Source organism: Desmodus rotundus, chromosome 1 (genome assembly GCF_022682495.2).
Source record: "Desmodus rotundus isolate HL8 chromosome 1, HLdesRot8A.1, whole genome shotgun sequence".
Lineage (NCBI taxonomy): Eukaryota > Metazoa > Chordata > Mammalia > Chiroptera > Phyllostomidae > Desmodus > Desmodus rotundus.
In genome coordinates this window covers 159,135,794-159,162,765 of record NC_071387.1, presented here as the reverse complement: position 1 = coordinate 159,162,765, position 26,972 = coordinate 159,135,794, and the positions used below count along the sequence as shown (strand labels likewise).

General features: G+C 36.6%; 1 protein-coding gene across 2 annotated transcripts in view; it reads right to left on the bottom strand.

Moving 5' to 3' along the window:
- The window catches only part of EDIL3 (EGF like repeats and discoidin domains 3), a 376,589-nt gene that overhangs the window by 246,794 nt on the left and 102,823 nt on the right, over positions 1 to 26,972 (bottom strand). For both annotated transcript variants that reach the window (XM_024563551.4, XM_024563552.4), the window contains exon 2: positions 8,647 to 8,775. In XM_024563551.4, the coding sequence (XP_024419319.1) occupies positions 8,647 to 8,775 (129 nt within the window). The remainder of the gene's footprint in view (positions 1 to 8,646; positions 8,776 to 26,972) is intronic.

Genomic DNA, 26,972 nt, shown 5'->3' with positions numbered 1-26,972 from the left:
ATGGCTACATAGGGAATTTTGTGAATTGGCCCTTTAAGAGGCTTTCTGCATCTCTAGCCATTTCTCCCTGGTGGATAGAAACCCCACTGCTTATCACAGCTATATGTTCTTTGGGTTCCTTTTCCTATTCTGGTATTCTAGGGCTGGGGAGTCCAGCTTGGGGTTTAGACCCCACACTTCTCAGAGGGAACCCCATGACCACTGAAATATCTCTCCAGGACTTCAGCTGATGCCTGTGGAAGTCCAGGCAGCCCTCTCACACTTCCTCTGCAATCCCTACAAGTCATGTTGTGGTGATGTGGCTTCTTCCATCTATCCATGGTTATAAGGCTTCTCTCCAGCTGGTGTTCAGTTGGCTATTCAGGATGATTTTTCTGTAATTTAGTTGTAATTCCAGTTTGGGCCTGTGAGGAGATTAGTGTGGCTTCCACTTACTCTTCTGCCATCTTTGGTCCATTCTCATTAATTCGTAATGCTTCATCACTCCTTATCACTCTATCATTGTGTAATTAATGGTAAAAAGACAACAACAAATTCTCTGTCATTCATCCAATAGACTTTCACTTTCCATTATATCCATTTCCATTAATATCCATTATAGTGATACTAATCATTTTCTCACTTCTTACATTTATCTACCCTTCTTAGGCTTCCTTTTTCCTGTCTGCTCCATACTGTAGATGTTCTAGAGCCAGCATTTAAAGTTTCTTTGATTAAATCCCTACTCCCACTTTTACTGGTTTTAATTTTAGAAGATAGCTTTTTTCTCATACTTTTTATCAATCAAACTGGGCTTTATATATGCCTCTTTTAACTTTGTCCTCTTAAAAAAATTATAGCCTTATATAATAAGTGAAAATAAAGGGGATATAGTCTTCAAATATAATTTAAAAATTTTAATGATTTAACAGTCTCTTCTTCTGCTCTCCAACAAATCAAATAACTGTAACTCCAAATCTACATTATTATAATTAAATAGCTATAAGCTTATTAAGGTTTTTTTTGTCATAAATTCACTACAATAACCTATTTAACTTTTCTTATGCAGTCCTTATATATAAAAGGTTCTCAATAAATCTTGTCACAACCATTTACTTTTAAGAATTTAGTCTAAAGACAGAATGATGAAAGTACACAAAATATAGTTATCAGAGTGTTTATCAATATGTTTATAATAGAGAAAATTTGCACAGAACTTAATTTTTAAAAAAAGGGGCTGGTTGAAAAAGTGAAGGTAAATGATAGAATGTTAGTCTGACATTTTAAATGTCAGGAAAGGATTTGTAATGAATGTAAATATATTAATTTTATAGTGCAAAAAACAAAAGGAACATCAAAGAATATGAAGTATGTACAGTATAAATTTTACACATGCATATGTTTACATATAAGCATGCATGTACACAATTTTATATCAAGAGCTTAACTTAAATTGCTGTCATGTTTTATATGACACTATATGGCTATAAATACATACATGATAGATCAACAGATATATGACAGAAAAAAGGATAAAAGTCTATACAAAGTAAGATTATAATTTTTTTAAAGATCTTATTTATTTACTTTTAGAGAGAGGGGAGGGAAGGGAGAAATAGAGGGAGAGAAACATCAATGATATTTGATTGCTTCTTGCACGCCCCCAACTGGTGACCTGGACCAGAACCCAGGCATGTGCTCTGACTGGGAACCAAAATGGCAACCTTTCAGTTTGCAGGCTGGCACCCAATCCACTGAACCACACCAGCCAGGGCCTAAGATCATAATATTGATTTAGTTTGCTTTTATTTCTTACTTTTCTTCTTTATTACTTTTGTAATGAAAATAATAAATAAATTCTATATGAAATAATCACCAATTTCAAGACAAAACCAGTGTACACTGTTAACTTTTATTCCTGTTAAAAGCATTCAGCAACTCAACCTACATATAATTAATTTTTCATTTTCTTGTTTCTATTGTTATCATAGGAAGAGCATTATTCTCAAGCTCTAGCAATATACATATCAATTTCCCTAAAATGATAAAATTTTAACACCTTTCATGATTGCTTAAAAGTAATGCTTTTGTCATTTGTTTTTTTGTAACCTGCTCTGTTTGGGATACCATTGATTAAAGTGTAATTAATTCAATTAAAAAACAAAAAAGTGTAATTGTCAGAATAAAAGTATTGATTCAAGGTGAAAATCAAGGAAAACAAAACCAAGTAACAGTATGAAACATTTTGAAGACTGTTTTGTATATTAACTATTTTATAAGTTAATTGTGAATCACCTACAGACCTCTTCTCTATAGAAGAGAAAATTTTTCTAGAGATTAATGCTAAATTTGCACTTACCCAATCACTTTAATATAGTAATTTTCCTTTTCATAAATGTGTAAAATTGCCCATTTGGCTGTGGCACAATCAACTTCATGCCACTTCATTTAAAATCTAAATGAAAGAACAATTTTTTGTCACTTTCCATTTTGACTTTTCTAGTTTTTAATGTATTTGTCTAATATAAACAGAAAATAATCAAGTTTTTAAGAGAGTTTTTACTTTTCCTCCTTTATTAAAAATATTATATTGATAGCTAGTAACCTAAAAATAAAAATCCACAAATATGCATGTTTATCAACTTTTTGCATTGCTAATAAACACTGTTAAAAATAAAATAAGAAGAAAAGTAACTAACATGTTATGGTAGATTATTAAGTTAGCCACAAATTCTTCACTTCTTCTGCCCTCACCTTTGCAGTATGAAGTGGCAGATTGGACCATTAAAGTGTTGCTAGCTAAGGTGACACAAGCTGTTTTGAATCATAATGACATTATAATTCCATCTTAAAAGAAAAACCTCACGTGGCCCAATTTCCCATTTCAGTTACTATCTCCTTCCCCTTTACAAAGGGTGGGGGACCCAAAAATCCCCAAATTATCTTTTCAAGGGTGGACCTCTTATAGTACAGGCTGCCGCCGCTAGGTGAGTGTTCTAGGAACTCATCTATATCAGTGTACCCGCTGTTAATGTTAGTGACTGTGTTCAGCTTTAGTAATTTTTTTGAAGATTCCTTCAGTATGCTTGCCCATTTCATGATGAGTGAGTTATGAGTGCACCTGCTCACATTGCACTAAATGTTCAGCAGTTTTTGACCAAAAAATGAATGACCTCTGTGCCTCACCCCCCCATTCACCTGAGCAACTTTTTTTTTCCATGGATGAAAAAAGTTCTCAAGTGGAAATTTTTTGCCAATATATGGAAAGAAGTGAAACAAAAAGTGGCAGAAACACTAAAAAGCATCAATATCGATGAATTCAAAAATTGTTCTGAGCAGCAGCAGAAACATGTTGATAGATGCATTGCATGAACTGGAGAGCACTTTGAAGGTGACTAAAGTTTAAATGTATAAGAAGAGACATATAAGTTCTATAAATAAGTTCCATTTTGGGGTCCCCCCCTCATACAATAAAGTTATCTTTGTTCCACTCTAGGTTCAAATACCAACTTTTCAGTCTTTGCTAATATTCTAACCCCAAATATACTTCCTCTTAATCTACCTCATACTTGTCTATTTTTCTTTATAAAACTAACTATAATTGTGATAGTTTCTTTTTTATTCTCCATTTGAGTGGAATATCCATGAAGGCAAAGTCTATTTTTTAATGGTTATATCCTCAATGCCAAGAGTTCTTGGCATATAGTATGCATTCAATAAATATTTGATGGATGAATGGATAAACTAAAAATTTATGAATATTTATTATAGACATTTTAAAATTAAAGAACATTTTTAGAACACTTTTAAGTTCATAGCAAAACGAGGAAGATATAGAGATTTTCCATATAGTCCTTGACCTCACATATACATAGCCTTCCCCATCATCAATACTTCCCACCAGAGTGGTGCATTTCTTATAGTTGATAAGGCTTCACTGATGCATCATAATTATCCAAAGTCTGTAGTTTACATTAGTATTCATTCTTGGTGTTTTACAATGTATGGGTCTGGACAATGTGTAATGAGATGAATCCATCATTATAACAGCATACATAGTATTTTCACAGCCCTAAACTCCTTTGTGCTATGCCTGTGTTATTTTTAATTTCAAAGTCCACTTGTTCATTATGGTACATAAGACAATGATTAACTTTTGTATATCAACTTTGAATCCTATAACCTTGCTAAAATGTCTTATTAGTTCCAGGATTTTTTTAACTTGATTCTTCAGGATTTCTTTCTAGATGGATGATCATGTCATCTGTGAACAGACCGTTTTATTTCTTCTTTCCCAAACCGTAAACCTTTTATTTCATATTCTTGTCTTATTGCATTAGCTAGTACTTCTAGTGCAATGTTGAAAAGGAGTGGTTACAGGGAGCATCCTTGTCTTGTTTCTGATCCAAGTGGGAAAGCTTCAAGTTTCTCACCATTATGATTTTAGCCATAGTTTTTTGGGTAGGTATTCTTTGCCATGTTTAGGAATTTCCCCTGTGTTCTTAGCCACCTTTCAAAATTTACTCTGATTCTTCCATGTACTATAATCTAGCTCTTTCTCCAAATTTCCAACAAAACTGACCTTGGCAAGGTCATCCATAAGTCACATATAATCAGTGTAAATATTATGTTGATTAACTTCTCTGCAGTATTTGACACTGCTTATCATTCATTTCTTGACACACTGTTTATCCTTAGGTTTTATGGTGCCATGCTTTCCTGGTTTCTCTTCTATTTCCTTGACCTCTCCTTCTGAGACTCCCCTATAGAATTAACTTATTCTATCTACTCCTTAATTATTGATGAACCTCTCTTATCATTTTCCATTTCTAGATCCCCTCATCTTTTCAGAAGCTTTTGTTCTTCTGGGGAGATCCGCACATTTCCTAAGTGTTGATGACTATCTGTATAATTATGACTCACAAATCTATGTCTAACTTCTTAACTAATGCTTAGCAAATTCCTCAAATTCAGTATGTGAAATAATTAACTTATTTTTCCTCATAATATAGTATATCCTCTATTTGCACCATCTCAGTAAATTATGCCAAGTTGCTCAGGTCAAATACTGGTGATGTTTCTTCTTCATACTTTACGTTCTTTAAACTCATTCTACTCAACTGCTCCATTAATTACCAATAATTACCTACTATTGGTAATACTATAAATATTTACTGACTATTTCCTCTCCATTATCATTCTTGCTTTCTTGATTCAGGCCAAGATCATCACGTCTGACCAGGTCTTGTGCAATAACCATCTAATTGTCTGCTTGCCTTAATCTGGTCTATTTTTTTTCATATTACAAAGACAGAGACCTTGTCAAAGTGCAAATCATCTCCATTGCTATCAGCATAATCACAACTTCTTTCACAATGATTGCAAGGCTGCAGAATCTGACATCGTCACCACCTCTAGACTCATTGCTGGCCACCGTGTTGCTCCCTTTCAAGATTTAGTCACAATTAATTTCTTTCAGCTCATGGGATCAAGACTTTTCTTATCTCTGGCTATTTAAGCAATTCTTTCCTCTGCCTTGAATGCTTTTAGCTTTCTGTCTGCTGGATTGAAATTATCTTCAAAAATTATCGAGATATAATTTTTCAGGTTGCCATAAATTCTCTGACACCTAGGTTAGGACTAGACATTTGCTCCGCATTTCTGTGGATCCCTAAACTTCTCCTATCACAACACCCATCATACTTATCTATTGATTCACTTGTCTCATATCCTAGCTAGACAGCAATTTCTGTAAATTCACTTACCATTGCATTTTACCATTTAGGTAACTACTTCTTAGTCAGTACTCAATCAATATTTAAGAATCAATGAAAACTAAGATTTTACTTTTTAAAAAGGTGAATCACTTATTATCTTCTCTTTGGTTGCATTAATATACAATGTATTTGTGTTGTAAAAAATTATATTTATTCCTAGTTTATTGCATTACTTTAATAGCCTACAGAAAATTATGTCATGAAATGTGAACAATTTAATAATTCCCAAAACTTTTATATGTGTACTCTAGAACATTCACTAGTAATAGAAATTTCTATATGAAATAAATGTGTAACATTTGGCTCTAAATGACACAGTACCATCCAGGAATGTGAGGAGGTAATTGGGAAGTAATTTGGGGCTTAACTGCATGGATGTCTGGAGAAAAGTCCCCTGGAGAAGGAATTAGCATCGTGTGCACATCTGTGCAAACAGTTGTTAATGTGGCCAATGTCTTCAACTCTGAAGATGTGAAGTGCTGTTTTTTTTTTTCTTTCTTTTGCTCAGAGAGATGCTTTCCTGTTGCCTTTAATGGATATCAGAAGTCAATCTTAACAACACTAAGAGACTGACAGCACTGAGATTTGGAGGTAGGTCTGTATAAGGGGGATGTGTATGATGGAGAAAGAGATGGAGAGAGAGAGAGAAAGAGAGAGAGAAAGAGAGAGAGGTAAAAGATGGATATTGGAGTATACAGGCAGAACAAGAATTAAGTCAAAGTAAAGCAATGTTGTCCAGCAAATGAAGTTCACAAATCTGAGCAAGTCAGTGTCTTCAAGCTTTCGCACATAATATAGGAATGTAGGTAAGTGAGAATTGATTGCAGATGTGGTAAAGTGTTTTGTACTTCTCTGACACTAGATGCTTTGAGAGGAAAGTACAAAATTGGACGAGAATCTCTTTTGAAATAAGTAGTAGCGAGAACTTAAAACAAGGCTACTACAAAATAATGAAGTTTGAGGTAAAATCAAAAGCAATTTGTACCTCTAAGAATAGCATGCAGTTTTTATTGTTGTTCAGTGACAGTTATCCCAACTTTTTCCCCATTGCTCTCCCCTACCCCATCCCCCCCCCCCCGTTTCCAAAGTGAATCCACACCCTTGTCCACGCCAATGTGTTCTCTATTCGTGTTCCTTTGTTTGCCCCTTCCCCTTTGTTCCCCATTGTCCCCCTCCTCTCTGGTCACTGTCAGTTTGTTCTTTGTTTCCAAGTCTCTGGTCCTATTTTGCTCATTGGTTTGTTTTGTTGATTAAGTTCCACTTATAGGTGAGATCATATGGTGTTTATCTTTCACCACCTGTTGCTGCTAATACTATCATTCTTCTGGTAAAATGATGAATAAGGAATTGCTCTTTGAAAATATGGCTGAAAATATTCAAGTATTTATTTAAAAAGTGAACAAAGATACTGTTTATTTTAGTTATTTAAATACATTTTCTTAAAAATTAGCCAAAAATGTTATATACTACAAATCTAAGGCACTGCCATATTTGTGGTTAATGGGCTTAAAATATAACACTAAATTTTTATTCTATTCATACATTCCTGTTAGAAATATTTACGTCTATAATTTTCCTCAGAGCTATAGAGTTTCCTAAGGATATGATTCTCATATTACACTCTGAAAGTCACTGTACATATTTGGAGACTGGGTCAAAGTGGTTACAGCAGTTTTATTTCTATGTCACTGTAACAAACTCCCTAAAATAGCAGCAAGTTAATAAAAGCTGTGAAAGAGAATTATCTTTGAAATGAATTAATGAGCAAGGTACTTTTTGGCAATCATATAATTAACTTTTTTTAGATGTAATACATTCATACTAATGTAATATCTTAAAAATACAAGAAAAAGGTATATAAGAATAAATCACACTAAAACCTAATGACTTGTGGCCAGAAACAGCAGTTAATGGTTTTATTTAGTTATTTTTTCATTCATTAAACCAATAATGATTCGGTCCTGCGATGCATAAATGTGCTTCCTATAGATAATATTACTTTTCTTCTTCAAAACTTTATTTCAAAAGTCATAGAAGTCTCCCACTTTCCCAAAGTTTATGCTCGTTGACAGAAGTTCTAATCAAAAACATGTTTGGTTTTCCTATATTGGGCGAATATAATCTACTTCTTATTTTTCTCGGTACTGCTTTGAAAAAAATGTAGCAATCTGTTCAAACTTAATCATGGTATTATTTTTAATCACAGGGAAAAAATCTCTATATAAGTTTACATAGTATAAATGATAGAAAGTACAGCTATGTCCTTAATTGGGACTTATTTGGAATTTATGGAAGTTACCCTGAATCATAATTATGCATGCTAATTAAGTACTTCACAGATGAAAAGGAAACATTTTGAAATGTGATCAATGACTATTCAGTATCTACAAAGTTTTTTTGAGAAGACTTTGAGGAACAATGTAAGTGGAATGCTGTATTGTCTTCCTTCATGTATTTATAGTCTTAGAAAACTAAAACATTAGACCATCCATAGAATACTGATGAATATTACCTGTTGCAAAAGTAAGTTTTGTTTTATTTAGAGTGACTATGTTAATTTGAGTAAACTGACTTAGGGATTATTTTCCACTGCAAATAAAAATTTGAATGAATATATTAATATTAGAGAGATGAGAAATTTATTAAATTCCATTAGTACTTGTAAGTGCTACTCATTAAAACATTTTAAATTATTTATGGAGAACACCACTAATAAAAATAAAATTTAAATATAACATGGAAATGATAAAATTGAGGGTCCTACAGAGAAGTAAACTAATTAGCAACATACAGCAACCTTATACAGAATACCCATAACACACCACAGCCGGACTTGCCAGCCACTCATTTCAAGGGAGTAACGACTGAAATGCTTAAATCTGGCACTTACCAACCTCCACAACACTAGAGCAGTTGGGATCTGTGAAGCCGTCCGGGCACTCACAGGTGAAGGAATCTTCCGACAATCCTGACAAGCAGATGCCTCCATTTTCACATGGATTGGGATCGCAAATATCACCTGAGGAGTAAAGAAACAGATTTTGAGGGGTTTTTTTTTGTCTTAACACTAAAATGTACCATTCCACATACCCCACTCATCTTCCTTTGGTAAAGTGACCATACAATTTAGCTTTACAGAATTTACAGGTAAAGTATGTGCTTTTAAGATAGATGGTATATAACATGGTCAAAATTATTTTTTTTTAGTTTAAACAGTTCCTGCTGAATTGCATACTAAAAGCTAATAACTCAGTTTGGGGTTCTTTCATTACATGTAAATAAAATACTATGTAATTTGTTAAATGTTAACAAATATCTATGGTAGAACTGGTTTATTAATTACCCCAATAAATAACCTTTCAATATCCACACACTTGGCTCTGTAACTCTCGAGGTCCTCTCACTAAGTGAATTTATTTCTGGATCCCTAGAATCTGGGCTTGTTCCTGTGATTTGCTTTGGATAGTAGGATGTTAGCAGACGTGAAGCTATGATTTCACTCATATGTGGAATCTAATGAACAAACTGAACTAACGAGGAAAATGGGGACAAGCTCATAGATGGAGAGCAGGATGATGGCTAAGGGGGGGGTGAGGGGGTGGAGGGATTGAGCAAAAAGGAAAAGGACTCATGGACATGGACAACAGTGTGGTGATTGCTGGGGGAAGTGGGGGTATAAGGGGACTAAATGTTAAAAAACACAATAAAGAAATTATTGAATAAAAAAAAGCACTTGAGCATTTCCACTTCCTCTCTGGGACCCCTCCCATGCCATGAAAGTAAGTGCAGGCTAGCTTTCCTGAGAGAAGTAAGACAAACAGGTAAGGATAAGAGAAAAACTGCTACCAAGAAATAAGTTGTGCCGTAACAAAGACCTAAAATACGTGGCCTTGGCTTTGGCATTGGGTAGCAAATAAAGTGTGGGAAGGCATGGAGAGAATAGGTACGGCAAGCTAGAAAAATGGCTTTCCACGCTATGTAGACAGAAGCAGTTGGTAAAGCTGTCACCTGAGGAAACTCCAGTGAAAGAAAATGTACCTAATGAACTTTTGTAAACAAGTAATGAGATTTCCAGGTAAAATGGGAAAGTGTCAGCTGGCTCCTATTAGCTTCATTTGATAAGGTACTATAAGGAGGAAATATGCTAAATAAAAAAACTGATGAGTCTGAAGGTAAGGAAAAGAATATGGAAGACCCGGGACTTGTCGCAGAATATAATCTGTTTTTTAATTCCAGGCTGTCAAACCCATGACAGATCAAATCCAGAGCCTGGTCAGAAAGACATAACCTCAACATAAATATCAAATCAAGGATATGGTTATAAGACCCTTTGTGAAAACATTTTAAATAATTCAGGTGCAACCTGAAAGACTCTCTCAGGTAATTCAAAGGGTTTCTAGAAATCAGAAGGATATTATCCCTGAGCAGCCTGGCAGACCCAAAATGGCATTAAGTCTCAAGTGAAAAGTGTCTTCGGACAGTCATGGGTACGGCTTTATTGCACAGAGAGGGTGTGAATCAAATTCAGAGAAGCCCACACTATTTTTAAAGGAGTTTTATAAGTGAAAGTACCATCTCCTAGATTAAGGAAATGAGACTTTTCATAAGCAAAAAAATACAGCTGAACCCCTACTTTCTACTATTTCATATTTCTTAAGAACTGTACTCCTTTAAAGGAGATTTCCCTTGAATTATTTCATCTTTTCTAGACTAACCACTTTAAAATTTTAGAAAAATTAAAATGGAGGTTAATATTGTTGTCAAATTTATAAAGCAAGACATTAGCTACACTAGATGATACATAAAAAATACTAAATTAACACTGGAGCAGATATTAGAAAAGACAGTCATGAAATAAGTGAGTAAATGAATGAATGAATATGTTTTCAGAATACCATAGACTATAGTAGGACTGGACCATGAAGTATTTCGTTAGGAATAGCTGAGAAAGTGTAAATAGGTTAGATCAAGGAAGATCAAAAGGTAACATAATTTATAACATGAAGAGCCAATGCATGATTTACATGTATTTTAAAATGTTGATGTGATCATATCTGTATGTTAAGACTGTCACGGCAGCATTCCACTGAGTGCAGTTGGATGGGGAGGCTGATGGCTGGTAAAGGTATTTCAGTACACTCTCTGTCCACTTCAATTTTATCCAGCTAGCTAGCCACTCAGCTATTCTGCTTTTTGTTCATCCATTAGTCCGCCTATCCTTTTATTCCTTGAATGCCTGTTTTGTGGTATGGCCTGAGGTAAGTTTGACATAGAGAACTAAAAGCAGACATTACCATGAAGAAGTACGGAGCCTGCTAGGGGAGTTAAAAGAGACAATAACCACTATAGCACATATGGATAAGGTCTGTGATTAGTGTGCATGATCCAAACTGCAGGGTCCATGGAGACTTCTAAAAGGAAGTGCTGTCCAGTGATGTAAAGGAGGAGGTCCATGATCAACATCCCAGGCAAAGGGAGTGACATACACAAAGGGAATGCATCATGGCTCAGTCCAGGGACTTCAAGTAGGCCAACTGCAATTAGAGCACACACGTGTATGAGTGATAGAGAGAAATGAGCTCCGAAAGGTGGCATGTTGGGTCAAAACTTTAAAGTTTATCTTTAAGCACTGGAAAGTCATAAAAGAACTTTAAGTATGTGGTCACATCTGTGTTTGGGAATGATGATTCAGGCAGCATCATGTTAAATCGGATGAAGGAGTCAAGGCTGAGAGTAAAAGGACTAAGCATTAACCTTTGCCACAATCCCAGCAAAGAAATGATGAAGGTCTTCTTGCTCCTCCTTAGAAGCAGCGTGGAGCAGAAAAAGCAATGAAGGCACCATTTAACCCCAATCCAGTTAATAAATACTAGGTAATGAAACAGAAAGTAAAAGTTTTTGCAAATGAGTACTACCCCTCCCCTCAAATAATTAATCTAGAGCACATGCATTATTGCTGAAGTTTTCTAGAAAGACTCAATCAACAGATTAAATGTGAAACCATGCCTCTCTGCCTTTGGTGTGAGCAAAACCGCACTGATTTGTACAGTTAGACTAACAACATGTACATTGCATCAAGACGAGTAGTAATACCCAGACATTTTTTATGAGATGCCAACCCTCATTTTCTGTATTGTAATATGACAAAAAGAGGAGTCCTACATTTCCCAGACTAGAGCAGTTGTTGGCAGCAACGTCCCCAGCTGCGGGCATGTTGGAGCTGTTTTTACCGCTTTGTTTACACTGACAGAAGCGATGTCTCCAGGACAAAGTCAAGGCAGTCACAGAATCCTAGAGCTTCTTAAGCATACCATCTATATTTAGTATTTACCCAAATCAAGAACCTCTCATTCTAATCCCTCTCACTCCTACAGTCAAGGTCCTGCAAAGTTTATCAGCTGAAGTGATCTTATAGTCCCAGGGCCACGTGAGGCTGGAATGTTTGATTCCTTTGACTATCCTTTCATGCTGAATAGTTATGGTGTTCTAAGTTTGTTCAAAGTTTTGGCTTTTTACTGCCATTACTCACTGATAGTACTTAATCAGTTTTCTAGCAGGTGTGCCTGCCAGTCATAGGTTGTTCCTGTGGTCAAAATACGACTAGTTGATCTCTTTGCCTCTAATTATGTCTTGTAGATGCCAGCTGCTATTTAGTTTACTTGTTTTCTCTCTCATCCTCATGTATTTTGATCATTTTTGCTATGTCTACTTATTTGTAATACATTGCATTCTTGAAAGGTAGAAAAGAGGTAATAGATTTGACCAAAATGATGTACTTAGTAGAATCAAGATGACATTGTGACCAAATTAATGTGGAGGCTGAGGGAGGACAAGCAATGTGCTTTAATTTCCAAAGAGCCACCCTGACGATTGAGTAGCCATCTTTTATAAAGAAACATGTTGGGTTTAGTTTTAAAGGAATCATTGTGTTTGAGAAGTCTCTGGGATATCCAAAATGAAAATATCCCATAAAGCTATTAATTAAACAGATTTAAAATTGGAGAGGTTTTGCTAACAACATAATTGTTGAGTATGAATGTGGAAACAATTTCAGTGAGAGTCTTTGAGGGGAGGGCAGGAGAGGAGCAGGGAGCAGAGCGGTGAGGAAGAAAGAGGAGAGAAGAGGTCCTTGGACACACCAACAGATAAATGAGGAAAAAGCAGGAAGATTCTTCAAAACAGGAAAGAGAAAAAAGGGAAATCAGTGCTCGGCTCTTTCCATTCCAGTATAAATATTTAGTCTATTCACTTAGGGTTTGGTATGCCGAGGTCTGCCTGAGATGAATAAAGGCCCCCACGTGTACCTGCTTTAGATGGACAATGTTAACAGGAAGCAAAGTTGTGCTCGTGGATATAGCAGAGGGACAACACAAGCCTGTCAAACATAATTAGAATCATAGGCTATGTTTTAAATCTATTTCCCTACACCCAACTATTTAATAGTACCCTTGTGTCAAATGTAAGTGCTAAGACAAAGTTGAGAGTGCAAGAAGTTTATTGAGAAGTAATGTCTGCAAAAGATAAAATGAGGAGGAAGTAGAAACGGGCAGGAAAAGCCTTCATCTTGTGATGCAGATCTGACATCTGTGAAAAGAAGGGGGGGTGGGAGGTGGTAGAAGGAACGTTGAGCAGGTGAGCCTCGGTCTGGAAAGCAGACTTGCAAAATGTTAGCCATTCTACCTGGGAGCCCCAGAGCAAATATTCTTTAGAGAAATACCCCAAAGACAGAAATGACCAGGCACTAGTGCCTTTACCACATTCCGTCATTGGCTGGAGGCGGCCCAGGTACAGTGAAGTTCTCAAGCCCCAGTGGGGTCCTGAGAGTGCAGCAGGATGCTGGGAACTAACTGCATTCCATGTTCTTAGAGGGAGGCTGGAGCCCTACACCTGCATGGGTGCCGGAGCTCCACTCACTCTCCACATTGTCCTGGCTTGGGTAAGTTACACACCAATTATTTTCTCTACATACTCCTTATGGTACAGATGAAGGCTGATACATTAAGTAAAAATAAATCCTCTCTGGCTGGAATTTCAAGTACAATTAAAATGCATTCTAGGGACTTCTGATTTCCTGTCACTTCAATTAATCTATGACAGCATCAGGTAACAATCCTCAGTCCTGATTAAAATTCAACAGACTCCCGGACTTCAAATCAGTGCATTTGCTCTGTTTGTTTGTTTGTTTCCCAGTGGATGTGTTGGCAGAGGCTTTTAAAACTAACTTGGAAACCAGTACAACAAGGTAGGCCCGGTAAAGGAAAATAAAACAATTCGTGATTTCATGATTCTTTATTCCACTGTCAGCAGGCTCCCAACATATATACCTCTGCATCTTACAATCGGCGTGCAGTGTTGTACCTTGATGCTTCTTGGCTGGCTGGCCTCACGTGCTTTAGATTAGGACAGATGTGTTTAATTTGAATCTAACTATGTTTTATGATTCCATCTGTAGTATATGGCAGACTCAGGCAAATTAAGCTGATGCCGATTCACCTTTTGGCAGTGGAATGAAGCAATTATTTTTCCCAGGGGCCAGAAATCATTGCAGGCTAAATTTAAATGCCTGTTTGCCTACTCTTCTCCCCACCCACCCACCACTCTCCAGTTCTGCTTGGACAGGGACCACCCTGTGTTCAGTGTCCACTTTATTTTTCTCACTGACACTCCATTTTTCTCACAGCCTCCTTCTGTTCAAGAGGATTTAGGGTCTTATTATCACTTCATTATCAATTTGTAATCCATGCTCTTTTAGCCTAGATAGCAAGGTGCATAGGCATCTATAAAATACCCTGTAGTAGTGCAAAAGACAAGCAAAGAACCCCTAAAATTGGTATCTTGAGGTTTTAATTTGTAGGGGGTTTTTTCTATGAACTCAATATATAACTATGCAACTTCTAATACCAGGTGCAGGAGAAACTTCTGTGTTGGCATACTCTGGGAATTGGATGAACAGAACAACTAATTGCTCTTATTGATATTTAAACACTCAACGGTTTGTGCCTTCACTTTTTCTTTATTTTTCAATGCCTATGTCCAGTTCACAGATCAGAGAGTCACTGATGCATTCACCATGCATTGATAAATAGGAAGCGCATTAGACCCAGAGATACGGCCCAGACGAAGACACAGATGTTCCTGCACACTTAGAATTTATATATAGTGAAAAGAATATGTAATGGAAAATCTTACAAATAAATAAGCTAGGAATATCCCCTCATGATTAAAGCTTTTTGGGGGTTGGAAGAGGAGGAGAACAGGATTATGAGAAAAGTAGTAGATAACACTGGTTACTTATGACAGACAGTCAAGGAAGGCTTCTCTGAGGAAGAGCCACTTGAGCTGAAACCGGGAAGATGAGTATAAGGCAGTCATGTTAAAACCTAGGTCAGAGCCTTCTAGGCAGAGGGAACATTAGTGTGTGACCTAGTGACAGGCAAGAGAATGATTTCAAGAAATGGAAAGGAGGTGAGTGTATCCAGAACACAGTAACAAGATGTTACTAATTTTTTTTGTTGGCAATCCAATTTTAGTGGGAAACAACTTATAATTTAAAGCCCGCATTGGATTCTCTGTCTTCCTGACAATCAAGGGAATTTCTGCTAATTTTATTCTCAATATGTATCAAACATCTACAAGAAATATTATACTTACATGTTCATATTTGCGTATTTATTTATTGATATCTTCTTACATATGAATATTTTTAGATAGTACTGATAACCTGTGCATGTATTTACACAGTTACGTATATATGTTAATAATTTATATGGATAGATGTATGCCTCTTCATTTTCTGTCCCTTCAACGATCTTGGAAGCTACCTAAAATATGTCTGCAGCCTTATCCCTGTTCTCTCTCTATTTCTGCCAAAGTTTGTATACAGATATAAAATTAAAAACAAAAAAAGTGTTAACACATCATTCAAGCATGTTATTTTGCTAGCACAAGATGTTATTTAATACTCCAATATCCCCACAAACTAAATGGGAAGGATACTACAATACATGTTTATATGTGGGAAAGTAAAACAGCGAGACACCACTTAAATTCATGTTCTGCAACCATGACAATACAGGTCTGTGTATTACAACCCCATCTTCAGTTTATTGCTCTCTCATTGAACTTGGCAGTTATATTTTCATCGTTTCATTTAAAACTAAAAGAGAAAGAGGCCTTGTTTTCAATTTCACAAGTTAGAATTTGAACCAACCTGTAAATAGAGTATTTGGCAAAATGAGCCAATTCTAGCACACAAGTGAGCAATAACCCTACTTAAAATGAGATAAAGTTCATGATAATTAGCATACCCAACCTGGTAAAACCCACAGAAAATATTAGCAGCCCTATGACTTATTGAGAGTGAAATTGTGCAGAACAAAATAAATGTCACTTTTGAATCAATAATAGACCTCTTAATTTACTTTGGTATCTCTTGAGAGACCATTTGTATTCAACACTAAAATGTTACCTGTTGTACATTCTAACGAGTTTGATGCATAGATTTTTATTTTAAAGCCTTTTTTCATAAATTAAAAGTAATGAGTGTGGTCAATTTACATCTTTAAAAACATTTAAAAGGTTCAATTTGTTAGTTTTATATGTACTTTATAAACAAATTCTAGTTGATATTTCAGGCAATCCTGCAATTTGAAATAGAGAAGAAAATAAAATAAAATGCTAATAAGTTTATCTGCATCGAAAGGATGGACCAGATCTGCCATTTTATTGGAATATCATTAAACATACTTGTAATATCAGATCATCCAATCCTATACCTTGGTGTTCAAAGAGCTCTAAATGACCATGTGCAGCCACGGAAGATACAAATCTAATGAATAAACAAAGAAACTTAGACTCCCTTAGGGCCACACTAATGCTAATTTAAAGCAGGATGTCTCTCAGCTATTAGCCAATGGTTTATCTCACTATTTCTGAAAACACTTCTCGTTTTAAATAACTTTTCTTTTAAAAGATAACTTTTTAAATGTTATGGGAATACTGACCTAAAGAGAATTAGAAGAAAATCAGTGACAATTGTTGAGTGTTGACTGTTTGAATTTTAGTTAATACATCCTTTAACACAGAGCTTCAATCAAGGCTAGTTAACTGCCCTACATTCTAAAAGAGAATCTTTTGGCATATTTTGTATTTTAAAACACTCTGGAGAGTCCCTTAAAATAACAACATCTAGAGTTTATAGAATTGAAAGGGACATTAGAGATGATCTAACCCAGTGGTTCTCAAACTTTGCTGTGCATTAGAACCACAGGGGAACTTCTCCAGTTCCCGGTGCCCAATCCAATTAAATCAGGTCCACTGGGGGAGAAGTCAGCCCACCACATTTCCTTAAAGCTTATTTGAAGATTTGAATTTATTAAAGAAGGAAAATGAACAAAAGACAGTAAAGAAAGAAAGAAAGGAAGGAGGTAGGAAGAATGAAAAGAAGGAAGTTCTATTTTTCTGCCTTCAATTGAGAGGAAGGCAGGTGAGGAAAGGTACATATTTGACCAACTTTGTTAGCACACTATGGATTTTGAAAATATAATTTGAAGGAAGCTAGAATTGGCAAATTGAAAATGCAGGCACCCAGTATGTTAAGGAGAATAGAATAGATACCACTTAACACTAATAACATATATTAAATTCCTATAAAACAATTAGCTGAAATTTTACAAATTATAAGAAAATTCAACCACCCAGTAGAGTTCCCAAGTACACTTTGAGAATATTATTTCCATCGATGAAGAATATCCATCGAGTCATTCAGTTAATATTTATCGAAGCCCAACTATGTGATATTAAAAGTGATAATTGCCACACATACTCTATTTTTCAGACTATGAGACTCACTTCCCTCCCAAAATTTGGGCGGAAAATGGGGGTGCATTTATAGTCCAAATGTAGCTTACCTGGCTCAGTGTGGGGGGGGTATTTATGTTATTAAATATTTTACCACATTTTGTGCTTCAAAATGTTTTTTCCTATTTTCTTCCTCTAAAACCTAGGTGTGTCTTATGGTCTGAAAAATACGGTATATGGGGCCCTGGAGAGACAATTACCTACTTTCTCTAGAGTCTACCAAAGACACAAATTGACAGATAGTTATCACTGCATGTCAAGTCTACCAGGCAGGAAATGCCTAGTGAGAAGAGGGCACAGGAGCGGGGCACCAAATTCAGAACTGTGAGTTAGAATGCTGCCTCAAAGCAAGTGAATTCCAGTTCAAGACCAGAGGATTGGTGGGACCAACCAGGCTATGAGGTGAGACAAGAGATCCAAGACTGAGGGGAAAGCACGTGCAAATGCACAAGGCAGAGCCAGAGCATGTGTTTAAGAGGCAGGAAGACACTCATGCTGGCTACAGAGAAGGAAAGTAAACAGAAATAGCCAAAAGCAAGACTAAAGAGTAGGCAGCAGCCAGGATATGCAGGGCCTTTAAGAGACTCCTAAGGAGTCTGGGCATTCCTGAGCATACAGGACAGCTATTTGAGGGAGTTAAGCAAGAGAGTGATATTGTTTCTGCCCATATTTACCTAGGAAAGGGGAGTAAAAGGAACTAGACATTGAGCTTAATAAAATTGGGAACATAAGCCTGATTGCTAGCCAGGAATCTACAGCTTCACACTCCGGGGGATTATAGCATTGCTCTGCCAAGAAGATTAGCACTTCACCTTTCTCCCCTTTGGTACCAGATTGTTGCAGGAGGAGGTGCTAGACCATAGAGGCCTGTCAGTCTAATTGGGGGATGTGGAAACATCTGAAGCCTGTGAAAGCCTGGAAAATTGATTGGTTCTTTTGAAAAAAACACCTAGTCCATCCTACACTCAGCTAATATAATTCCGGGGGAACAAAGAAGCTTCTTTTGCCCACCTGGTGATGCACTAGCCCATTCGTTCTTGCACTCTTAACCAGGGAGCATGTGACCATGTGGTTCTAGCAGCTACTGGCCCTGACGCAGATGATACAGACTTCAAAAGGACTAAGCTCTCCAGCAGCCATGTGGACTACACCACTGAAGCAGCTGGGGACAAACTAAGCTACCTTGATGGGGACTGAGACTGCTTAGCTGCTGCCTGCAGGCTATGAAAGACTGCACTTTAATGTGAAACAGACATTCTAGACACTGGCTTTTTTCTTGGACTTACTGAGGATATGGTTGTGCTGGCGGGACAGAAAGAAGCAGGACATTGGGAGCCCCAGGGGCAACTTTTATCTCCACATAAATAAACCATGTTACACCACAATCTCTCATGTGTGGGTCCTTGAAAGGCTTTTCTTGTGATTCCATGGAAGAACCTAATTCCCACCTACAACAAACAATGCAGTTTGGACAGTTGGATAATTCACCTTGACTGCAGTTTGGAGAATGGATGACAAGGAGGCAAAATCTAAGTGTAACTGACCAGTTAGAAAATGGCAAGTGTTATTCTGAAACAAAGGAATGCTGGCTTGGATCATAATGCTAACAAGGGAAACGGAGAGAAGTGAACTCCAAAAAGTATACTAAGACAAATTTATAGATGGAATGTATGTTTGGAAGGAAAGAAGAGAAGTAAGGATAAAACCCGTAAATCAAAAAGCTCTGCATTTCATTTGGAAAGAGAACATGGTCTAATGAACAATTTTAGGGATGGTGGTGAAGGGCAGTGATGAATTCCACTTCAGAAATGCTTGGACCGAAGTGCCTATTGACACCCATGTGGAGAGAGTCAGTGAGAAGTTGATTTTATGAATTTGAACTTGGAGAGAAAGGTTCAAATGGAGGAATTAGTGTAGAGCTGGGTTTTTTTTTCCAAAGAATAAAAGAAAAATTGCTGAGAGGAACGTTTGGAAAGATGATTTAGAAGCAGACATATTGTCCTACATTGTAAACTCTCTAAATGTTGGGATCAGTTCAGCATACTTTCTCCCCTGTGCCAAAATTGTGTGCCTGGCACACAGGCATTTTTATTCAAATAAAATGTTATCTGAATAAAAATCACATAAGAGATGGGCTGGAAATGCATTTAAAGTGGCAGAAACCTGTTAGTGTTTTGGTGCTGATGGGAAATAATTATTTTAGTAGTTGTTTAGTAGTAAAAGCACAGTACAGGGGAATGCTCAGAGGGTGAGAAGTGTGGGAAAATATTCAGATGGATTCGAAGCCAATGTGGAAGGGTCACCTTTGGTGTGAGGAGAAACACAACCGTAACAAGAAGTTTGGGCTGAGATGCCTTTGTGTTTGTAGATGCTGTTGCACAGTTTCAAGGAGTTCCCTCCTAGCGTTTTCTCTGTGGAGTAGGCGGCTGCAAATACGATGGCATCAGAGACCTGAGAGAATGGAAGGTAACATGAACCTGCGATAAATGGTCACTGCCTGGAAAAGAGGAGGGAAATGATGGAGGGAAAGCACACAGGCCCAGCTGAGTTTGGAGACAAGAATTAATAGTGGCAACATGTACCCAAGGATGTACTTGGTTAGAGGTCAACAGCTGAGGCTCAGGCAGGAAGTAGAAGGCAGGATTCAGGCTTGTTGTTTTACCAGATAGCTGCAGTGAGGGTCAACACAGCAAAAGAGAGACCCCTGAAAGCTTCAAATTTCTTGAAAAATGCATAAAATAGCTTACTGAATTTGCAGGGGAGGTCTGAGATGCAATATGGCTCAAATAGTAAAGGTGTCTGGGACATGTTGGACTCTCTGTTTAATCTCTCCTGACTGTTTAGTTCTCTGTAGCCTCAGGTTGGCTTGACTAACCACCCAGGAAGCTGGAATTCCACCCAAAGATACATGTTATGCCTCCAGGAATGAAGTTAATAGACATATATAGTGTGGATAACTGCCTGATGTTATCTGTTAACTTATAAATGCATTATTCTTTCTGGTGGTCTACGGAGACTATCCACCATATGGTTTTACCATTAATCACTATAAAGAAGAGACCCTATCCCAGGAGAGGGTGGACCCCTTCCTGGCTGGCCAAACCTGGGAGCAAAGGGCTGCTTTGCCTGTGTATGTCACTTTCTCCTATTAAAGCTCTAATGAATTTGAACAAGGCTGTGTGTCAGTTCTTCAGAATCTACCCTGAATTTAGGCTTTTGTGGCTTTCCCCCAACAAATTTTATGCTCTAAGATTATATATTTTCATAATTATGAAAAAAAACTATAAGCCCAGTAAATTCTTCTTTCAGAGAATCGTGCAGTTTTTCAGTAGACAGGAAAGGACAAACCAAAAGATGGAATCTAGCTGCTGTGTATAAATAATGCAGTACATCAGGATAGTAACACTTAGTTCGTCAATCCTTGTCAAGAATGGAAACTCACATGACTTTTTGAAAACAATCAGGTGATACAAAGAAAACAAAATTCGGTGCCATGTCCAACTGTGGAAATTGCGTATTGCCTTCACATCTAGGTCATACGTTGTGAATTCGGCCTCTTCTAAATGCAAAGCTCCTCAGCCACAATATAAAGATAACTTCCAAAGAAAACTAACAAAAATAAGTCACCTAACTTAATTACTTCATAAACAAAGTAACCAGAAGAAAGGAAATTTTGTCAGTCCCTACATAACTCACTTTATCAATTTTCAGGCAGAAAGGATATGTCATGTTCAAGTTGCAACAATTTTGCAAAGTCTAATTTTGTGCTTTATTTAAAATCATGTTGAAAAATGTCATAATTTAAGACAGCAGGAGAATGATAGTTTCACACTTCAGCATGTAAAAACTGAAGAAATATCTTTTACTGATTTAAGTGCAGCCTCAATTACTTATTGCCAGGATGTTTGTAGTTAATCACTGCATTGCATAATATATTTATAAACTGTGCTACTGAATCTGACTATGTATATTTATCCATTTGGTGGGTGGAGGAAAGCAACCACAAAGTTAAAACTAGTCCTTTTTACAGCTGGGTGGTATTCCATTGTGTAAATGTACCGCAGCATTTTTATTCACTCATCTAGTAATGGGCATTTGGGCTGCTTCCAAATCTTGGCTACTGCAAATAATGCTGCAATGAACATAGGGGAGCATATACTCTTTTGAATTAGTGTTTCAGGTTTCTTTGTATATATTACCAGAAGTGGAAACACTGGATCGTAAGTTCAATTTTTAATTTTGTGAGCACACTCCATACTGTTTTCCACAGTGCCTGTACCACTCTGCATTTTACCAACAGTGTGCAAGGTTGTCTTTTCTTCACATCCTCATCAGCATTTGCTGTTTGTTGATTTATTAAAAATATCCATTCTGACAGGTGTGAGATGATATCTCATTGCGGTTTTAATTTGCCTCTCTCTGATGATTAGTGACATTGAGCATCTTTTTGTACGTCTATTGGCCATCTGTATGTCCTCTTTTCGGAAGTGTCTTTTCAGGTCCATTTTTTAACCGGATTTTTTTTCTTGGTGTTGAGTTGTATAAGTTCTTTATAAATTTTGGATATTAACCCTTTATCAGATATACTATTAGCAAATATGTCCTCCCATTTTGTGAGTTGTCTCTTCATGTACACTTGAAACTGGTATAATTTGATTATCCAATGTCACTCCATTAATTCGATAAAAATGTTAACCATAGAATTAGCACAAGTCCCAATAATGCCAGCCCTAGGTGTATACCCAAAAGAATTTAAAAGGAGTATTCAGATAAGTGCTTTCACACAAATGTTTCCAATGGTATTATTTGCAATAGTCAAAAGGTAGAAACAGCACAAACGTTCATCAACAGATGAATTATCGGCAAAACATGGCATATACGTACAAAGGGATATCATAATCAGCCATAAAAAATGAAATACTGATACGGAGTACAAGTGAATAAGTCTTGCAAATACGCTACGTGAAAGAAGTCGGACACATAGGTCACATACTGTAGGAGTCTATCTATAGGAAATATCCAGTATAGGTAAATCCACAGAGACGGAAAGCAGAATAGTGCCTATCAGGGGCTATGGGGGGATGGCCCAGTGGGGAGGGAGGAAGGAAACAGGGAGCGGCTGCTTAATGTGCATGAGGTGTTTTGGGGGGTGTGAAAATATTTAGAACTAGATGGAGGTAATAGCTGCCTCATCATGAACTAGATGCCACTAAAGTGTACAATTTTTAAAAAGTCCTCTTCCAGCTAGAAATAACCAAACGGCATCTAATTGATGGAATGGAAGTCAAATGTCAAAAACAAGATTTAGACCTTGATTAAATTTTGTAAAAAGTGAATAATCTCACGTCCAGGGTTTTCAGTTAGATTTCCACATGAAATTAACACTTTAAAAAATAGCTGTTAGTGCTCTAATTCTAATAAGCTTTAAAATTTCAGAATTTATATCATTTTATCCACAGCCAAAACAGTCTTAGAAAGCAAATATACAAATATATATTTAAATATATAAATATATAGACATATATGTAATAAATATATATATATATATAAAGCAGAAACATAAACCACTTCAATAGGTCACTCTCTGATGACATGATCACTGATAAACATGACAAAATGAGTGCTCTAATTCTTTTAACAAACATAGAATGTGTTATTTATAAATGTAATGGCTACATGGTCAATGTGTTTTGTTAATGCAACGGAATTCCTGACAAGGAAAGACATTTGATCTACTAACTCAGTAGAACTCAGAAATCACTTGTGTTCTTGCCACTTTGTTGGTTTTCAACAGGTATAAGGTTATTGCTGTAAGCACTCCAATTTGCATCTTTATAGGTAATAAACTGATTGTGAGTAAGGAGGGCAGCAAAACGCCCTTTCTTCAGGAGTCCCAGAGACCTTAATGGAGTCCACTTAGAACATTAGGGCTTTGGTATTAGCAAGACCAGGCAAATATTTAGGAAGTGGGACTAGGTTACCCCTCTAGCCTGCCAAGTAGAAATGTGACTTGCTCAAATGAAGCCACTAAGTGCAGAAAAGGATAACTCTTTGAGAACATGAACACATTTAAACACAAATTGCCTCTATTCTGTACTAGGTCTCACACTATGAGGCTTTACCAAGCACTGACTCTCTGTATCCCTCCTGTACTCATTTTTGTGATCACTTGATACTCACCAGCTCCTTCCTGGTCCCTAAACCAGCCCTGAGTAGAAGGGGACGTGTTTGATGCAGCTCTAGCCCAACGCTCAGAACCCAGCATGTCTATCTCTGCGGTTACTCAGGCTCTGACGTTATGCATCTCTCTCCTTCTTCATTGGTTGAATTACTGTCTGTGCAATTTTGTCAGTGACTCTCAAACAAGGGTGGTAAGAGCACAGTTTAGAATAACCTGGTGTGTAGGGCTTCAAACTACACAACCTTTGGGAAACTCCCTGCCCCAAGCCGTGAGGAGCTCTGTTCTGACCTGTGTAGGTGACATAACTCCCCTTAGGCCTGAAATCATGCAATTTGTTCCTGAAAAGCTTCTCTCATACAAAGTGCTTGTGTGCTCAAATTCCCAAATTTTATGTACTCTGTGGATTCTTCTCTTCCACCACTTCCTAACTTCATTATTTTGTAACAATATTAGTTAATATTTTGTGCCATAAATATATGCCAAATGTTATACTAAGTGCTTTATGGGTATTGTTTTCATCTTTGTAATAGTCCTACAAGAAACTTTGCTGACATTAAAAAAAGCTTTATTTTACATGTGAAAAAAATTAAAATTTATTAAAGTTGCAGAGTTTACTCAAAGACATAGAATAACAGGGGTAAAGTGACACTCACACGTAGGCAGCATAACTTCAGAAATAAGAAACTGAGTGTATTGGGATGCTTGCTCTTGCCCCCGCCCTCCTTCACTTTCTCTTTACCTCTTCAAGTTCTTTATCTTCCTCAAGTTCTTTTTATTGTCTGCTAGTGGCCAATTATTTAGCATTGTTGTATATTGCCCACCTTCTTATCATTTTGATAACTTCTCCCTTTTGGATTTATTCCCCATCATTTGCATATCTGATCTCCCTTTACTTAAAGGGAAACAATTCTGAGTCCCTCTGTGCCTCTGCAATCAACACGGCCATGTCTACTAGGATAAACTTTCTCCTACTAGTGCGGGCAAATCTTCCTACTGCTAAAAAGCAATGGCAGGCATTTAATACCAAATCAGATACTGGACTAAACCATATTGCAAAGATATGTTATGTTGATACACAGTTTCTTGATATATTTACCCCCTGTTATAGAGACTGTTCATTAAATAGGTCTCTAGGGTGTGAATGTTGTAAAATAAATTCTTCTATTACTCCCAATATGTATCACCAAGTAGGTGATTCACCTACTTGGAAAAGTAGGTGAATCACCACAACATATAAATCATTGTTTGGGTCAAGAACAGAGAATCCTAGAAAAAGACCTGGTCTATGATAGGTTGAATACATGTCTAAGGAAAGAATTCACATATATAATTGAGTGACGTTAGGTATATGCTCTCTTATCAAAAAATACATGATGAAAAAAATCATGTGAAAATAATGAAACAGTTGCAATAGAAATATAGCTTTTGGAAGCTTGAGGTAGCACATCTCAGCAATAATTTGTCTAGAAATAGTTTGTTGTCATACCTATTGAATTGTAGCTGTAGATCAATGAGTCACTAAAATAGAGCCTAAGTGGCTTACGACTACAGTTTTTTTCTTGTTGTTAAGAACACTTTAAGCAACGGAGTCAGTTATGCATTTTCTCTGTGTAAATACCAATCTTTTCTAAATCCATGTTATTATATTTGCAAAGATGAGATTATAGCCAAATTACGTGTCTGAGTAAAATGGTTCTCCATTAGAAATTTAAGTATAAGATTATACAGCTTTAAAATAACATGGTGAGCATTTCAAACATCGATATCACTGGCATCCAGTGATACAACCTGTATTGCACATAAATCTGCTCTGAACAGTTTCCCTTTAGGTTTTAAGATAGCACCTCAGTTTCACTGAGTATCTACTACGATCCAAGTGCTTTTATTGTTTTCTTGTCAGTGATTTGGGGGATTTTAAATCAAAAGTAAAGGCTACAAAACCAAAAATAAATAGGTGACAATATGTCAAGTTTAAAAGCTGCAAAGGAGACCATCAACAAAACAAAAAGGCAACCTACAGAATGGGAATTATGTCTCCCATTATATGTCTGATAAGGAGTTAATATCCAAAATACATAAAGGACTCATAGGACACAATTGCAAAAAAAGCAAATAGTCCAATTAAACATGAGCTGGGAAACTAAATGGACATTTTTACAAAAAGGACATACAAAAGCCAATGGGCACATGAAAAGGTGCTTCACATGAGATATGATCCACCTGTTAGAATGGCTATCACCAAAAGACAAAAGATAACACCTGTTGGTCAGGATGTGGGGCAAAGGGAAGGCATTTCCACTGTTGGTGGGAATGCAATATGGTACATTCACTATGAAAAACAGTACGGAAGTCCCTTGAAAAATTAAAACTAGAACTACCATATGATCCAGCAACCTCACTTCTGGGTATAGATCCAAAGGAAATGAAAACAGGACCTGAAAGAAATACCTGCACTCCCCTGTTCACTGCAGCATTATTTGCAATAACCATGATATGGAAACCAACTGTGTCCATCAATCCATCAATGGATGGACAGATAAAGATGTGACATACATATATATGTGTGTATGTGTGTATAAGGATATATACATACATATATATGAACATTACTCAACTAGGAGGAAAGATATCCTTCCATTTACAACAACACGGAGAAAATGAGGGCATCAAGCTGAGTGAAATAAGTCAGACAGAGAAATATAATCACTGTATAATATCACTTATATGTGGAATCCAAAAAAGCCCAATGCGTAAAAACAGACACCAGACTGATGGCTACCAGGGGCTGGGTGTGCGGAAATGGGGAGACGTCTGTCAAAGACTGCTGACTTCCTGTTAGGATACGAGTACGTTCTGGGAACCTGATGTGAAGCACACTGATTGTATATATACAATCATTGTATATGCCCTGTTATACACTCGAGAGTTGCTAAAAGAGTACATTTTAAATGTCCTCACCACAAAAAAGGTAGCAATGTGACATGATATGGGTGTTATCTAAAGCTACAGTGGTAATTATTTTTCAATATTTTATATATATATATAAACACACACAGATATATATGTAAACTTACATTATATGTCAATTATATCTCAATAAAGCTAAAAATAAAAATTATAAACAAAATAGTGTATTTTCATTGTAAAGTGTTTGGATAATGCAGTAATAAAGCAGA